At 39.1% G+C, this 15715-nt stretch overlaps 1 protein-coding gene across 1 annotated transcript; it reads left to right on the top strand.

Annotated features, from left to right (window-relative positions):
* Positions 1-149: 149 nt before the first annotated feature.
* On the top strand, positions 150-13293 carry ORMDL2 (ORMDL sphingolipid biosynthesis regulator 2). The gene is made up of 4 exons (XM_063426605.1): positions 150-230; positions 5576-5750; positions 8589-8740; positions 11099-13293. Exons 2-4 carry the CDS (start codon positions 5577-5579, stop codon positions 11232-11234), a joined length of 462 nt encoding a protein of 153 aa, XP_063282675.1. The 5' UTR covers positions 150-230; position 5576; the 3' UTR covers positions 11235-13293.
* Positions 13294-15715: the final 2422 nt, after the last annotated feature.

A 15715-nucleotide genomic window follows, 5' to 3' on the forward strand; every position in this document is an offset into this window, starting at 1 on the left:
TCCGTCGAACCAATCGGAGCGAGGTCCTTACGTGACGTCACTTAGCAACGGTCGCGTGGCGAAGACGCCTTCGCTGTAGGGTTAGGGCGAGTATTCTATGTCTATGGGGGCGAAGCGCTGGTGCCGCCATTTTGTCGGAGGATGAATCCTCGGGCGGAAGGGCGTGCACGCTGTAGCGGAAGTGGTGCTGTTTCCTGGATACCGGTGACAGGCGGCGGACCCTGCTACAGGTTGGTGAAGGGACTGGCAATATAATGGCGGCGCTCGGTAACGTTTCGAGCTGGGAAGCATCGCGTTAACCTTAATGAGCGAATCGAGAACACACCGACCTACAGCGATAGTCTGTTACTGAGTGCAGAGCGCTAGGCTTCACACCGGCTGCCATCCTGCGCTGTGAGCTCGGTGGGATCATTGGATAACGTGGGAGGGGGGTCCATACTGTATCATAGTTTGTTTCTCGGTTACTGTGTGGCACATTCAACTGGAAAGGTGGTCATATCCACCAACATTGCCACCATTAATCTCCACGGCGCTGGCTGGGCCTGGCTCAGACTGCACATATTTATTTATAAATTATTTTACCAGGAAAGATACTTTTGAAGTTTTCAAGGATGTCCTGGGTCCGCAAACATTGCACTGTTACAATAGGATACAATATAAGAGTAAACCATTCAAAACTCTATTTAAATATACATATATACGTGTAACACAGAAACTGGTAAGAAATGTAATCACCCCTGATTACAGGTGCATTCTCTATTGAGATATGTTGACAGAGATCTATTTAAAAGGATTTTAGACTGAGGGGAAGATTTGGTTGTGTCCATGAGGTTATGCCATAATTGCGGTGCTCTGTAGAAAAATGAGGATCGTCAATACCTTATCAGGCTTACTCACTGAAGTGTGAATTGCCTGCTATTTTAAGTTTTTTTTCCCATTAACCCCTTAAGGACACATGACATGTGTGACATGTCATGATTCCCTTTTATTACAGAAGTTTGGTCCTTAAGGGGTTAAAGACCAAAATGTAGCTAATATCTGCTTAAACAAAGATTGAACTGTTTGGCTTTGATTCAAAGTGTCATGTCTGGAGAATAACTGGTGCAATACCATCCCAGCAGTTAAAGGATCACTATAGTGTATGGAAAATAAAGCGGTTTTCCTGACACTATAGTGCCCTCAGGGTCCCCCTCCCATGGTCACCTCTGGTCACCTCTTTCCCCCCGCCGACGTCAGCGGAGCCGAATGCGCATGCCGAATTTCTCAATGCTTTCCTATGGACACTCTGCGCGATGGAGTCATAATATGCCTCCAGCGTCGCAGATGCGCTTCTAGTGGCTGTTCTCTGAAACTGCTATGTTTGCATCTGAAGGGTTAAAACCTGAGGGACCTTGGGCTGAAGTGGTCTGGGTGACTATAGTGTCCCTTTAAGTGTGGTGGTTTTAGCATTATGCTTTTAAGGGTGTTTTTCAGACATGATTGGACCAGAAGACTGGGCAGAGTAGATAGAAAGCTGAATAATGCAAACTACAGAGATATCCTTGAAAGGACATTCCAGGCACCATAACATCAGAATGAAGTTGTTATGGTGTAAGGTGGTCACTGGGCAATGGCTTACCTTTACCATTAACAAACGCTTTAACCTCAGAGACTAGGACATGGCACATTACTTTGGGGGGTCTATTTATCAGGTGAATATAAGCCTAAACCTATAGGGCAGGGGGGTTAGATTTATATATCTGGCATATCTTGTGTGCCAGCTTCCCTTGAGAGGTGAAACCGTGCTCGAGCTGTTCAAAAGTGTCCACGTGGAACGGTGGCTGGAGGAGTATATCCATCTTTTACATTAAAGTATATTTGTGATATATGACTTTTTTATTTTATTATTATTGTTTTCGGGGCAATTTTAAGGTAAGTTAGTTTTTTTTTTTTTTTGTTTGTTTTTTGACCGGTTCACTTTAAACCGTTGATTAACTGTTTAACCTCTAAAGCAGGCTGGTGCCAGGGACCTTATGATTAAGTGGTTATGGCGCTCAGATTGTCCTTTTGAGTCCACTTTGCATAAATCTTTAGAGTAAGACCCTCGGTTGGATTTGACCCCTATATCAATGCACCCATACTGTCATTACCACATTCAAGACCAAGTCAGGACCATAATAATTCACTAAAGTGAGTTTTAAATTTAGGGTCAAAATAGCAAAACCGGAAATAAAGTCAGCTATGCTTACATTTGGCTCAATTTTGTCCTAAATTTGAAATTCACTTTGAATTCTCACTTTACTGAATAACCCTATATTACTAAAAAAAATACTCACTAAGTGTGAATCTCACATTTAAGATTAAAAAAAAAAAAAACGAACTGGGAATATTCTAAGTTGGTTTTACTTTCAGTTTAGCTTCTGTCTTTAAATTTGAAATTCACTATGAAGTCTCGCTTTAGTAAATAACAGTAACTAACTATTTTGCATATAAGAACACTGAATTTGTGTACAGTGAAGGAAGGGGTGCCAGTACAACAAGCTATAAAGCTATTTTAATACCACTTAAATACACATTACACATACAGGGGAGCTATGGTTAACTTGGTTTGCATAATAAAGCAACAGGTTGTACTTCATTATTTATTCAGCAAGAACAGGCGTGTCCTCATTTGGGGACAAAACAAGTTAACATATTACATTATTCTAATTTTCTGCCTTATAACAATAAAATGTGCTCATTGCTACCTAAAAACTATTTTAGCATATTACAATATGTTACGTGTTTATTTATTTTATTTTTTTGTTAATGATATGTACTAAGCATCAGAAAAAAAAGTTGCTGTTCAAACAGTTGAGACTAACAGAATTTAGCTACTTATTGGATACAAAAATTGTAAGGGTAAACTAAACATATAGGGAAAACTAAACTAATAGGTTATGTAAGCCCCTAAGATTTTTAACTAATTATTGGCTTTTAGACCTCGGTTTTTGTACATTTTAAAGGGTTATTCCAACTACCATGACCACTTCTGCTTTTAGAAGTTGTCACGGTGGCAGGAATCTGTATGTGCAGCGTTTCTGCTTGAACTCTGATACCAGCACAGGAGCTTCAACTGGCGCCGCGTTCCAGGTAAGTTTTTAACTTATTTTATGAATAAAAAAAAAATGGTAGTGGACAATTGTTATAGTGGCAAAAAAGGCATTATTAGTTTTGAAATCCTTTATGTAAAAAAAGGGTTATAGCAACCATTTCAGGCGTTTTTGTAGTTAGTTTTTTATTAGCTTTATATTGTACAGTGGGCCTATGCTGTAAAGATGAGTTATTCATTGATATTGCATTGACCAGCTGCTTGTGGCTGGTGTGTAATGATTGGTATAAAACACCGTCTTTTTTTTTTTTTTTTTTTTCCCTTTCTTTTCTCTTTAGATTTAGGTTCCATCCCCAAAATGGGGGTGGAAAGAAGCCTTTATAAGTTCCTGTAATTCAGCATTGGGACAGTCTCCTTGCAGCAGCTGCTACATCTCTGGTGTAGTTCTCTGGTTTAATGACCTCTGGTCCAATCAGTCGATTATCCTAGTAAAGTTTTGCAGACCTGCTGCAATAGTCATACTCCTCCAATCCTATGATTCTCGTAGAGAAGCATTGAATCCACTGCTTATTTATGAGAAGCCATAGCAGTGTTTGGAGTCGTCATGGTCTACGTGGTGAAGACGAACATGATGACCGTTGAAATTAAAGGTCAAAGTACACACCTGTCTGATATTCACTAGAGGCATGTTCTTTAAATAAGACGTTGACTGAGTAAAAGGACAGCATTTTTGGTTTTAGTAGAGTGTTTGTTTTAGTTAAACACTGTGGGTACCATGACTACTCTTGTGCATTTCATAGGTTTTGACCTAATTTTCCTGCTCTTAATCCATACTTGAACAAATCGAGTTGTCCAGGATTTACCTGTAGAGTCTTGTTCAACGATCAATCCCTGACAAATTCATTTGTTCGGAAATGGATTTTGGTTTGTAGACACCGGCTGAAACACATTTTTGTACAAGTCTACTTTGAAAGGGATATTGTAAGTCTCAAAACATCTTCAACTTAATACAGCAGTTTTAGTCTCTAGATCATGCCCCTGCTCGGTGCTCTGCCATTTAGAAACATAGAATGTGACGGCAGATAAGAACCATTTGGCCCATCTAGTCTGCCCAATTTTCTAAATACTTTCATTAGTCCCTGGCCTTATCTTATAGTTAGGATAGCCTTATGCCTATCCCACGCATGCTTAAACTCCTTTACTGTGTTAACCTCTGCCACTTCAGCTGGAAGGCTATTCCATGCATCCACTACCCTCTCAGTAAAGTAATACTTCCTGGTATTATTTTTAAACCTTTGTCCCTCTAATTTAAGACTATGTCCTCTTGTTGTGGTAATTTTTCTTCTTTTAAATATAGTCTCCTCCTTTACTGTGTTGATTCCCTTTAGTAGTTCAATCACTTTTGTTTATCCAGTCCTAGTCACACCTTACTTGGCTGTGGCTCACATATAGCCTACATGAAAAATTGGTTTAATTAATCAGATTTGACAGCGCAAGGTGTATACTTTAGAAGTTTTCATCTCCTGCTCTGTTAATTGAAATTTAATCACGTGCAGGAGGCTCTAGCAGGCTATAACAGAGCATAAGATCAGACGTTCTAATTTAAACAGACCATGATGTAAAGGAGGTTTAAAGGGACACTATAGTCACCAGAACGACTACAACTTATTGTATTTGTGACTAGAGATGCTTCCTGGGGCAGTGCTGCACAGTGTGCAGTACTGACATTCAGTGTCTTCATCCTCTACATGGAGACACTGAACTTTCCTCATAGAAATGAATTGATTCGGGGGGGTGGGGCCTGCCTGCCATGCTGACCGGCCGCATGCCACAGAGGCTCCTGCTGATTTTAAGCTAAATGGCAATTATGAACCTACCACTAATAATCGGACAGAGTAGTCCGCTAAAATGCACCGGAGAAGGTGGGCACTACCGTAGTCTCCATGATCTGTAGTTTTGGGGCCCCTGCGGTACGAAACTTTGGTGCCTGCGACTTACTCGGGAGAGGAGCGGGGCAGACAGCCTTGTATGCCTCCCGTCCCCCCCACCCTTGGGCCGGGGGGGATTATCCCGTTCCCCACTGGAGGGAGCCGATGCTCAGCAACGTACATCTGCGGGCCCCGCCTGGCGCCCGGGCCCATGTGCTTCACCAACAGCATGGTGGCCTCAGGGCCCACATCGGGCGCGACCACACTCGCTGCTCGCAGGTAGCAATATAGGAAGCATCTTTAGTGGCTGTTGAGTGACTGCCATTAGAGGTGTTACTAGGCACCTATCTTAACACTGCCTTTTCTTTGTAAATGCAGCTCTTATGTTTAAAGGCCTGCAGGAATAGGCTATAGATACCAGAACCACTACATTAAGCTGTATTGGTTCTTGTGACTATAGTGTCCCTCTAAGCCAAAGTTGTTTTGGTGCTTATAGTGTCCCTCTAATTACTGATGCGGTATTAATATTCAATATTTTCTCTGTATGTTAATGTTTCATATTTGTTTCCCTTTTTAGAATGAATGTTGGGGTTGCTCACAGTGAGGTAAACCCCAACACACGAGTGCTGAATAGCCGAGGAATATGGCTGGCCTACATTATCTTAGTGGCATTCCTTCATATAATCCTCTTAAGCTTCCCCTTCTTCAGTGTCCCAGTTGTCTGGACTCTAACTAATGTCATCCATAATCTTGTAAGTATTTCATTCAGTTAGCTACTGGCTCATTAACAGTGATTTTTAAATAGTATTGTTGTGGAGTAGAGAAAAATTTCTAACTATATATCATAGACAGGTTAATAATGCTGAAACTTCAAAATGTTTTGGTGAACTTGATAATTTTCAAACTGCACAATGTAGAAAAGCCTTCAGCATAAAAGGTAAGTGATTTTTATAAAACCTTTATAACTTTACCTTTTCAGCCGTGCACTGGAGCAACGAGTCATAATTATTTTAGGAAATTAAGTAATCCACACACAAAATTCAGATATAAATGTTTAATTTCTAATTAAAGGGACTCTATAGTCACCTGAACAACTTCAGCTTAATGAGGTTGTTCAGGTGAGAACTATAGCTCCCTGCAGCCTCTCTCATGTAAACACTGTATTTTCTGAGAAAATACAGTGTTTACATTGAAAGCTAGGAACCCCTCCAGTTGCAGTCACTCAGAGTGAACCAGAGGGACTTCGGAGTTGATGGAGGTATAATATGCCTCAGATCTGCTGTCAGCAGAGCACAGGACAGTACTATGGACAGCATCCTGTGATTCAGTATCTCCTCCCTCTACATTCCCAATAGAGATTCATTGATTCAATTCATCTCTATGAGGAGATGCTGATTGGCCAGGGCTGTTTTGAATCATGCTGGCTCTGCCCCTGTTCTGCCTCTTTGTCAGTCTCAGCCAATCCTATGGGGAAGCATTGTGATTGGATCAGGCTACCACATGTCAGCAGACTGCTTGTTTTTCTGAGTCTAACAGCATGCAGAGTTACAGCTTCAGGCTTGAATACAGTAAGATTTTTACTATATTTATGGAGCCATGGGGGGGGCTAGATGGGGGTGTTAACACTATAGGGTCAGGAATACATGTTTGTCTTCCTGACCCTATAGTGATCCTTTAAGAATATATCTGGGTATATATTTTTTTCTTGCTGTTTAACTGCTGCAAAACATTTAGAATAAAAGGATACTATAATAAATGTAATTGATACATGGAATGCAGGTGAATAATAAAAAAGATAAGAGTACACACAGCTGACAAATTAGCTCAAAATATAATCATGTAAATCAACTGTGCAGAGCATAACAATGTAAAGATCCGGACACATAGGCTGTATCTAAAGTAAGTTGACATATACTGTTGACTGCTCATGCTGTACAAAGCATAGCCTCCAGAATACAACAATATCATAGCTAAATCTGACCCTAAAAAGCCACACATAACTCTTGAAGGGGTCTGCACTCTTATCTGCTTGGGTCTTATTTCCACGTGCCGACAGCAAGCCTAGTTTCTGCGTGCTTACTGCCTGATAGGATTCGGCGATGCCACAACAAACTTTCCTTTGCATTTGTTATGGAATATCTCTGCCCTCCACAAGTGACTCATCCAGAGGAGTCCACAAATATACTGTTTTGCAGTGAGTGAGATCTACCCCAATTTGTGTTTTATACCCTTTTTTGTTTTGTTTTGTTTTTTGTTCCTTATATGGCTTCAGGCCTTGAGAAGTAGCAGATATTGGACTTTGATATGAGATTAGACTAACCCTTTTTTTTTATTTTTTTATTTTTTTTTTTAAATACACTACAAAAAAAACACTACTTGTCACAATACTCCAGATTTTATTTACATGTTTAGTTTGATGTGGTGTGTGTTGTGTTGATTGCATGTTTATACTTTGAGCTTGTTTTAATGCTCTGTGTACTTTTATCTTTTTATGTATTAATTTGTATTCACCTGAATTGGTACCATGTACCCACTACATATATTAGTTTTTTTTTTTTTTTGTTTTTTTTTAATGCTTCATAGCATTGGAAAAACAAGAAATTTTTAATTAGAAATTGATATCATCTGCATTGTGTGTGGATTCCTGCTTTATTGCTCATTTACATTTTGTGTTTACCCTTGTAGAGTGGGTTTTCTTGGATCCAGCACCTATTGCTTGATTTGCATTAGTGTAGTGGATTAGTATATTTTGGTTTTCATAAATATTTTAATTTGCATACTTTTGTTTTGAATATTTATATAAGCAATCTATATCTATTTACGTAGTTATCTATCTAGTTTATTTATTTTGGAAAGAGGGTGCCTCGAAAATTGTGTGTGTGTGTGTGTTTTATCACCTTCAGGTGTTGTCTTTAGATTAGGTTTTTGTTTTTCCCTCTCCGCCTCTAATGAAAATGTTGTGTATGTCGCAGTGGGAGTTGCATATCTTTTTTTTTTTTTTTCTTTTTTTTTTTTCAGGCTTTCAGAAATATTGATACATTTGTAGCCTTGATTCAGTAATTATATGTATTCTGTAATGTATATATTATTATAGCAAAGTGTACAATATGACACACTTGGCATACATTTTGTATATTTTTCTTTTATAATAATTCACACCATAAGTTGTCACAGATAATTGCTTTTGCAGGCAATGGTGCAGTTTGTAACTATGATTCTCATCTTCAATCCTTGGTATATTATGGAAAGTTAGCGACCTTTGACACAGAATTTTCATTACTGTTACCTCGCATGCACTGTTCAACCACAGCGGCTCTATCTTATTTTTTTTAATATAAACCAGGGGTAGGTACCATTCAGCATTCTTAGAGCTATGATGCTAGGAAAGTATTAGGGGAGATGTAGTCCATAACATATGGAGTGCCAAAGGTTGCCTACCCCTTTTATAAACCATAGACGATATTCATTGCATCTGGTTCACAAATACTTTTGTATATAAAGAGGGATGATATGTTGTCTTTTATATTTGTATAAAAAGTATTAATGTTACCGGCTCTTGCTCACTTCTGTATGCAACTCTCTGCCACCAGATTATGTATGTGTTCCTGCACACTGTGAAAGGTACCCCCTTTGAGACTCCTGACCAGGGGAAGGCAAGGCTCTTGACTCATTGGGAGCAGATGGACTATGGTATCCAGTTCACCTCTTCAAGAAAGTTCCTCACAATAACCCCTATAGTACTGTAAGTGTTTGACACAAATTTTTGATTTTTTTTTTTAACCAGTTCTTTAACTAATAAATGTGGAGTTGTAATGAGCCAGTATGTTTCCCAGTCCTGCCATATACAACAGGAGTGCAACTAAGCATAATGGTGATGTTAGGGTAAATATTTTGAAATATTTTGGGCTAGTTAAATGGACATTCAGAAGTTACTTTTTTATTATAATGTGTTGAAATATATGGTTTTAATTGATAGACTGACTATTACAAGCATTTACCAGTGAAAGCTCTTGCTGCAAACACTTTAACTTCTACATCAGGGCTTGGAATTTAAGAGGCAGCTAAAAAAGTTAGGATCAAGTTTTTTTTCTAAACTAACAAAGCATTATTTTTGACGACAAAATACTATCCTTAAAGGGACACTATAGTCACCAGAACCACTTCAGCTTAAAGGGACAAACCATTTTCCTGGCACTGCAGATCCCCTCTACCTCCTACCTCCCATCCCAGGTTGCTGAGGGGGTTAAAATCCCTTCGGTGACTTACCTGTATCCAGCGCCGATGTCCCTCGGCACTGGTCAGCGCCGCGCATTACACTGCCCTGTAGGAAAGCATTATTCAATGATTTCCTATGGGGATTCCGGCTACGTTGGAGGTCCTCATGCATTGCGTGAGGACGTCCAGCATCTCTTAAAACACTAAGTGTTTTAAGAACCCGGAAGCTCCTCTAGTGGCTGTCTCATAGACAGCCACTAGAGGAGAACTTAACCCTGTTAGGCAATTAGTGCAGTTTATGAAAAACTGCACTAATTACACTTGCACGGTTAAAGGTAGTGGGAGTTGGCAACTAGACCACTCCAATGGGCAGGAGTGGTCTGGGTGCCTGAAGTGTCTCTTTAATGTAGTTGTTCTGGTATCTACAGCCTATCCTTGCAGGCTTTTCATTGTAAAAACTGTGTTTTCAGAGAAAAGGCAGTGTTTACATTGTTGTCTAGTAACACCTCTAGTGATCCAGTCCAGTGCTGTTCAGTGTCTCCACGCTCTGCATGATGTTGCTGAATGTTCCACATGGAGATGCACCGATTCAATGCATCTCTATGTGGAGATGCTGATTGGCGCAGCACAGCGTTTTGCCGCACATGTGCAATAATCTCCCAATCCTATCCTATGGGAAATTGATCTCAACCAAGGAGGTGGAGTGAGCACAGCGAGACCAGCATAGCGTGGGGAAAAAAAGGTGATCGGAGGGAAACCAGCCACCTAAATACACACACACACACACACACACACTTACGGACTCAAATTATTACACTCAAAAATTATTAATTTTTATTTTATTCACTCAACCTCCCTACCTTTCGGAGAGCTGGAGTGGATCCTTTCCATACGGTCCAGTGTTGCTCCTGAAATCTTCAATCTCCTCTTGCTCTGCACTTTCGTGTGCCATTTAGTAATGCTGTGGGTGGAGTGATGTCATATCTCAGAACCCTGCATCACAGCAGAGCACGTGAAGGAGCAGAGCAAGAAGAACCGGAAGATTTCTGCTTCCTCACTGTCCAGTTTCACTCTCGCTCAGCCTGCCAACTCTCCCTCATCGCTAAATGGGCTGATAAATGCCAGTCATCAGGAAAAAATATTCTAGTTGCCATTGGCTGAGGAAGAATGAAGGCTGGCAAGCTGAGAGAGAATGGAGACAGCCAGGCGGATGAAGGCAGCGAGGGAGCTGTTATCCTGCTCTACTCTCTTGCACATCCTGCTGTGATGCCGGCATCATTAAATGGAGCACGAGGAAGAAGAGCAGGAAGATTACATCAGTCCCACAGGACTCCAGGGAAAGAATCCACTCTAGCTCTCCCAAAAGTAGAGGCTGGGTGGGCTTAAATTAAAATTAAAAAACAACTTGAGTGTGTGAGAAAATGTGTTTTTTCCCCACGCAGTGCCGGTCCTGCCTCCATGGCTGAAACCATCAATCTTGATGATCTCTGCCTGTCCAATGCTTTCTCACAGGAAAGCATTGAAGGCTATTGTGCCTGCACGGTAAAACGCAGCACTGTGTCAATCAGCATATCCTCATAGACCTGTATTGAACCAATGCATCTGTATAGGGAACGTTCAGCACCTCCATGCAGAGCATGGAGATGTTGAACGTAGTTGCTGCACACTGTGCCACACTGGACTTCGAAGCACTTCTAATGACCGTCTGAGTGAATGTGTGTGAGGAGAGGTGTTAAAGAATACAGTGTTTTCCATAGCACATATTTATCAGTGAATAATCATAGTCATGACAACCTGAATGGTGAAATAATAATTGTACTTATACCTGATTTTATATATATATATATATATATATATATATATTTTTTTTTTTTTTTCCTTCCAGATATCTACTTGCCAGCTTTTATACAAAATATGATGTTGTCCATTTCCTTCTAAATACAACATCTCTGTTAAGTGTCCTCCTCCCAAAACTCCCACAGTTTCATGGAGTCAGGATATTTGGGATCAACAAATACTGACAACCTCTCCTGACCACTGCTCCTCAGCAGCTTGCATTGTTTTGAGGAAATGAAAACCACCTTCCTGAATACCATTTTCCTTCTTTCACCTGAAGGCTAATTGTTTATTTGCAGAGGATATGTCAACAGGAAGGACAAGGGATGATGCCTCAAAGCCATGCTCTTCATCCAGTGCTCTATGTTCATAGGGTGATGTTTAAATACATTTCTTAGAAATACGGAGTAACGGGTACCAAGTGGATCATAGACCTGCCTTATTGTCACAGCAGAGTGAACCTTGCTTCATGCTTTGGTGTGGAGATTATATTTTTCAACTGGTGCTAAGTGGACTCTAACCATTTTCCTTTAAAGTTCATGATTCAAGCAGGTTTACTTTGATTTTTGATTGTGTAATGCAACCAATGGAAGTGTCCGAGATCAATTGTGCAATCCTTTACTGTTTGTGTGACGAGGTCATACACAAAGGAGATAAGGGAAGGAAGTACACCAGATAAATCCACAGCCAACTGAAAGCATTAGAAAAATAGCTAAACCTTTAAACCTGCATAGTGAGACTTTCCTTTATTTTTGTAATTTTTTTAACCGCACCCACCTACCATTTATCTATATATAATGATCGCATTCCTTTAACTGGTGTGAAGAATGCTTGCTACTCAATTCCTGTTCCATGAATACAATAGACCAAGGAATTTAGCCATCTTCTCTGTCAGCAGGGGATTTTAGAGATTTGACAAGGCAATTGGACATTTTAGATGAGTATAGTCAAACTCAAAAGTAGCTGAGAAGTTTTTGTCCAGATTATTTTGGCCTAAACATTGTAATTCTCTTTAGACTATTCAAAATTGTCTATAGGGAGTACACCCCTGCATATTGCACTTAACAAAGACAATATATATTGATGTCTCATTGAAAACAAATCTCTCTTCTCAATTACTATACTATAGATAGCATTTAAATACAAATGTAATCAAAATATATTAAAAGGCACTCTCCACTCTAAAAGCAGCTTGCAAAAGCTGCAGATCTCTTGTCTGCATCCTGTGTAAGCATTGCCATTCTTTCACAGACCAGACTTTCTGTGACTGTCTAATCACAGACCATACATTGCAGCTCAATGAGAAGTCTTTGTATGACAGGTCCTCATGAGTATAGCTGAACTGAGCTAAACAACAAGGAAGTAAAAGGACCAATTTTCGAATTTACAGCCTGGGGGCCGTAGCAAGGTTCATTTATAAAAGTGCATATTTTCAAATCAGCACTTTTTTTTTTTTTTAATAAAATGGGGAGAAGGGTCACATTCTTCACAAGTAGCTAAGTAGTTGGCTTTAATAGTTGAATTTTCATTTTAAGGCAAAGTAGGAAGTATTTTGCCTTCTGTATGTTGTAAAATCTGGCAAGACTGGGAAAAGCAAAAATATATATTCACTACTTGCTGCTTTGCTGTTTCCCATGAGAGTGCAATAGCATTTAATGCAAAGTTTTAATGTTAACACAGAATTTCTGGAGGGTCTTGTGGGATCTCCTATAGAGCCTTGTATTACTGCTCCTGTGCACAAGCAAGAACACAGAAGCCTCTGCCAGCCTTATTTTCCAGGTGTGTGAGAGGAAGAGAGAGTCACTAAGGAAGTACTTCATTGAAAGAGACCCCCTCTCCCCCATGCCCTCCATGCAGTGGTGACGGATAGGGGTTCCTTGACATATTTTTGATGAGTCCCATACGTCACAGGCCTGATTTAACTCCAAAAAAGATTCTTACATTTTAACATACATTTTAGATGTTTTAAAACAATTTATCCTCCATTCGTTTAAACTAGACTGCTAGACTGGACTTGTATAAAGAATATATTTACAAAATGACTTAAAAGAACTTCAATGTAGGGCAGCGCACACTATACAGATATGAAAAGGCTTAACTAAAAAAATAAATAAAAAAAAATTCATGTCATTTAAGTCATGATTTTTATTAATAAGCAAGTGGAACATTAGGTGTCAGTATACCATAGAAGACATACAATTTCTCTACCTATTGTTACCAGAATAAAATAAATGTCTGACTGCACCTTATGAATATATACACACAATCATTTAATTTATTTGACATATCAATGAAGTTTCAAGCAGCATCATGACTTTTCTATGCTAAAAAAAAATGGGTTTTGTGCTGCCAATAGCTGCAGTTTGTGTAAAGCATAAAACCCAACTCTTCTCCTCTGTAGGTTCAGCTGTACATCCACAGCCACCAACACTCTGCCCCCCAAGATAATGAGACAGGACATAAGTCTTGCAAGATATGAAGAACAGCTCTTTGGAAAGGGCTCTGTACTGCAGTTCAATTATCTCTAAGCTGAACATCAATTTTTAATTTATTTGCCCAATAGAGTTCTGTCCCCTTGTGAATGCTTTCTATGACAAATCTTCTAAATAACAAACACGAGGTAAACAAATTGTGTAGGACTGATGATGTAAAAAATGGCAAAAAGGGATCTGTAAAAAAAAAATGTGTGCTAAAGGCAAATTTTTTTAACCCGTCCATCACTCAGTCAATAATTACAGATGGTATTATAGGAGTATGAAACAGTGACTTGAGAAAATTATTAAAATTAATGCAAGTGGTATAGTTGGAAAATATACTTATAATTGAGCTTTTTTTATTCTTCTCTGCTAATTGAGTAAATTTCACAATTGTGTTTTTAATGATGTCAAATACATATGGCATCAATGAATGAAAATGTAAGGAATTGAGCAGTGACTAAAACCAAATTGTATGCTTTCTATTTAAGAAAAAACATGTCTATGCAAATATGAAACCTCTTAAAAAAAAAAAAAAATACTCTTGCCTAATAAACCCCCACTTATCTTCCCCTTTTCCTTCAGCCCTATTCTGTGCAGAAATTAGTTTACTCTCTGGGACTCCAACCCCGCTGTGTTCAATTGAAGAACTATAATTACTGTGCACCAATCACCATCTGTGAGCTTGAGAGGCAGGTTACAGGGCTGCATTCTAGCCAAAACATTTGATCACACCACAATGCCCTAAATAGCATAGATGGCTTGTTTAAGATAAGCAGCTGCACATACGGGGCGATGCATGAACGGACACCAAAAATTTGAATATTTGTAATTTTTTTACTTTTTATCGACTGCTATAGAGACACATTTTATATGTGGCTATTGAAGTTTAACCTGACTGCTGCTAGAAGCGTGTTAATCCTGCAATAAAAACATTGCAGTTCCGTTAAAATCACACTGTTTTCATTTGCAGGGTTAAGCAGTCCACGGCCATATCTACTAAACATAGATAGTACTAATGATATCATGATCATGGCACCCAGTCCACTTTATTGAGATGAAGTGGTCTGGGTGGCTATAGAGTCCATTTAAGAAAACAGAGCATCACATGTTCACAATTGGCTTTCAAGATTTTATTCATAGGTATTAATGAGATGTTCCACTTTAAAGGAACACTATCCCATTAGCAATACAAACGTACTGTATTTCTAATGCTATAGTGTCCTACCTATTTAGGTATCTGCCCCTTCCCTGTTTGCAGTTAAGAAATAAATAGGTTTTACTCATCTAGTAGCCCTCACCACACTGGTTTCTGCCATGCAGTCCAGCCTCTTTGTCTGAGATCATCAATGTTCTCCATAGGGAAGTATTGGTAGGCTTGTGCACATGTGCAGAAAATCGCTGAGCTGCGCCTATCAAATTCTGTCTAGGAGAAGTACTTGATTGAGAACTGATTCTTTTACGGAGGAAGTGTCTCTAATGGCTTTCGGGAAGATAGCCGCTACTGGTGTGTTAACCCTGCACTCATAACATTGCCATATCTACTAAACATAGATAGTACTAATGATCTCACAAGCTTAGGCGAGGAGCAGTCTCACCACTGGATTAGAGGCAAGCAAGTTACATATTTATGAAAATAAGAAAAAGGGAGCTGTGTGACTTGGAGTAGCCACGCCATAAAAAAAGGGAATTGAACCCCAAAAAATAATTCTACAAATAGTATAAACTGTATAGGATAACTTTCTTTAAAGACATAACTTAACTTTTTATTATTTAATTAAAACAATGAAAGTAGCTAAAATAAACAATTTCGCTACAGTGCATGTAAATAAAATAATTGAAAGTTAAATACACTGATGAAACATTATTTCCACAAAACAGTGCAGAGATTGCACACATGAAGTATGTTAATGCATAAAAAAATATAGTAAAAGATGATAACCGTTGGTTGTAAGTTACCATTCTACCTACTTGGATACTGCCAGTCACTACAGGTGCAGAGTCCATTGTACAGATGATACACAGAGCCATTTCACACTCCACCTCTCTTCATAGTAAAACTAGTGGTGAAATACACTTTGCATTTCTTACAGGGTTGTTTACTAAAGTGAGAATTCAAAGTTAATTTCAAATTTAAGGTTAGAATAGCCTAAATGGAAGCATAACTGACTTAAAGAAAGTTTAGATTCTCT

Source organism: Pelobates fuscus, chromosome 1 (assembly GCF_036172605.1).
Source record: "Pelobates fuscus isolate aPelFus1 chromosome 1, aPelFus1.pri, whole genome shotgun sequence".
In the NCBI taxonomy this organism is placed as follows: domain Eukaryota; kingdom Metazoa; phylum Chordata; class Amphibia; order Anura; family Pelobatidae; genus Pelobates; species Pelobates fuscus.

Bases quoted from the DNA above. Each gene is read 5' to 3' on its own strand.
- ORMDL2 (XM_063426605.1), top strand. From the start codon at position 5,577: ATGAATGTTGGGGTTGCTCACAGTGAGGTAAACCCCAACACACGAGTG. The intron at 5,751-8,588 runs GTAAGTATTTCA...CTCTGCCACCAG, and splicing joins CTAATGTCATCCATAATCTT to ATTATGTATGTGTTCCTGCA. The intron at 8,741-11,098 runs GTAAGTGTTTGA...TTTTCCTTCCAG, and splicing joins ACAATAACCCCTATAGTACT to ATATCTACTTGCCAGCTTTT.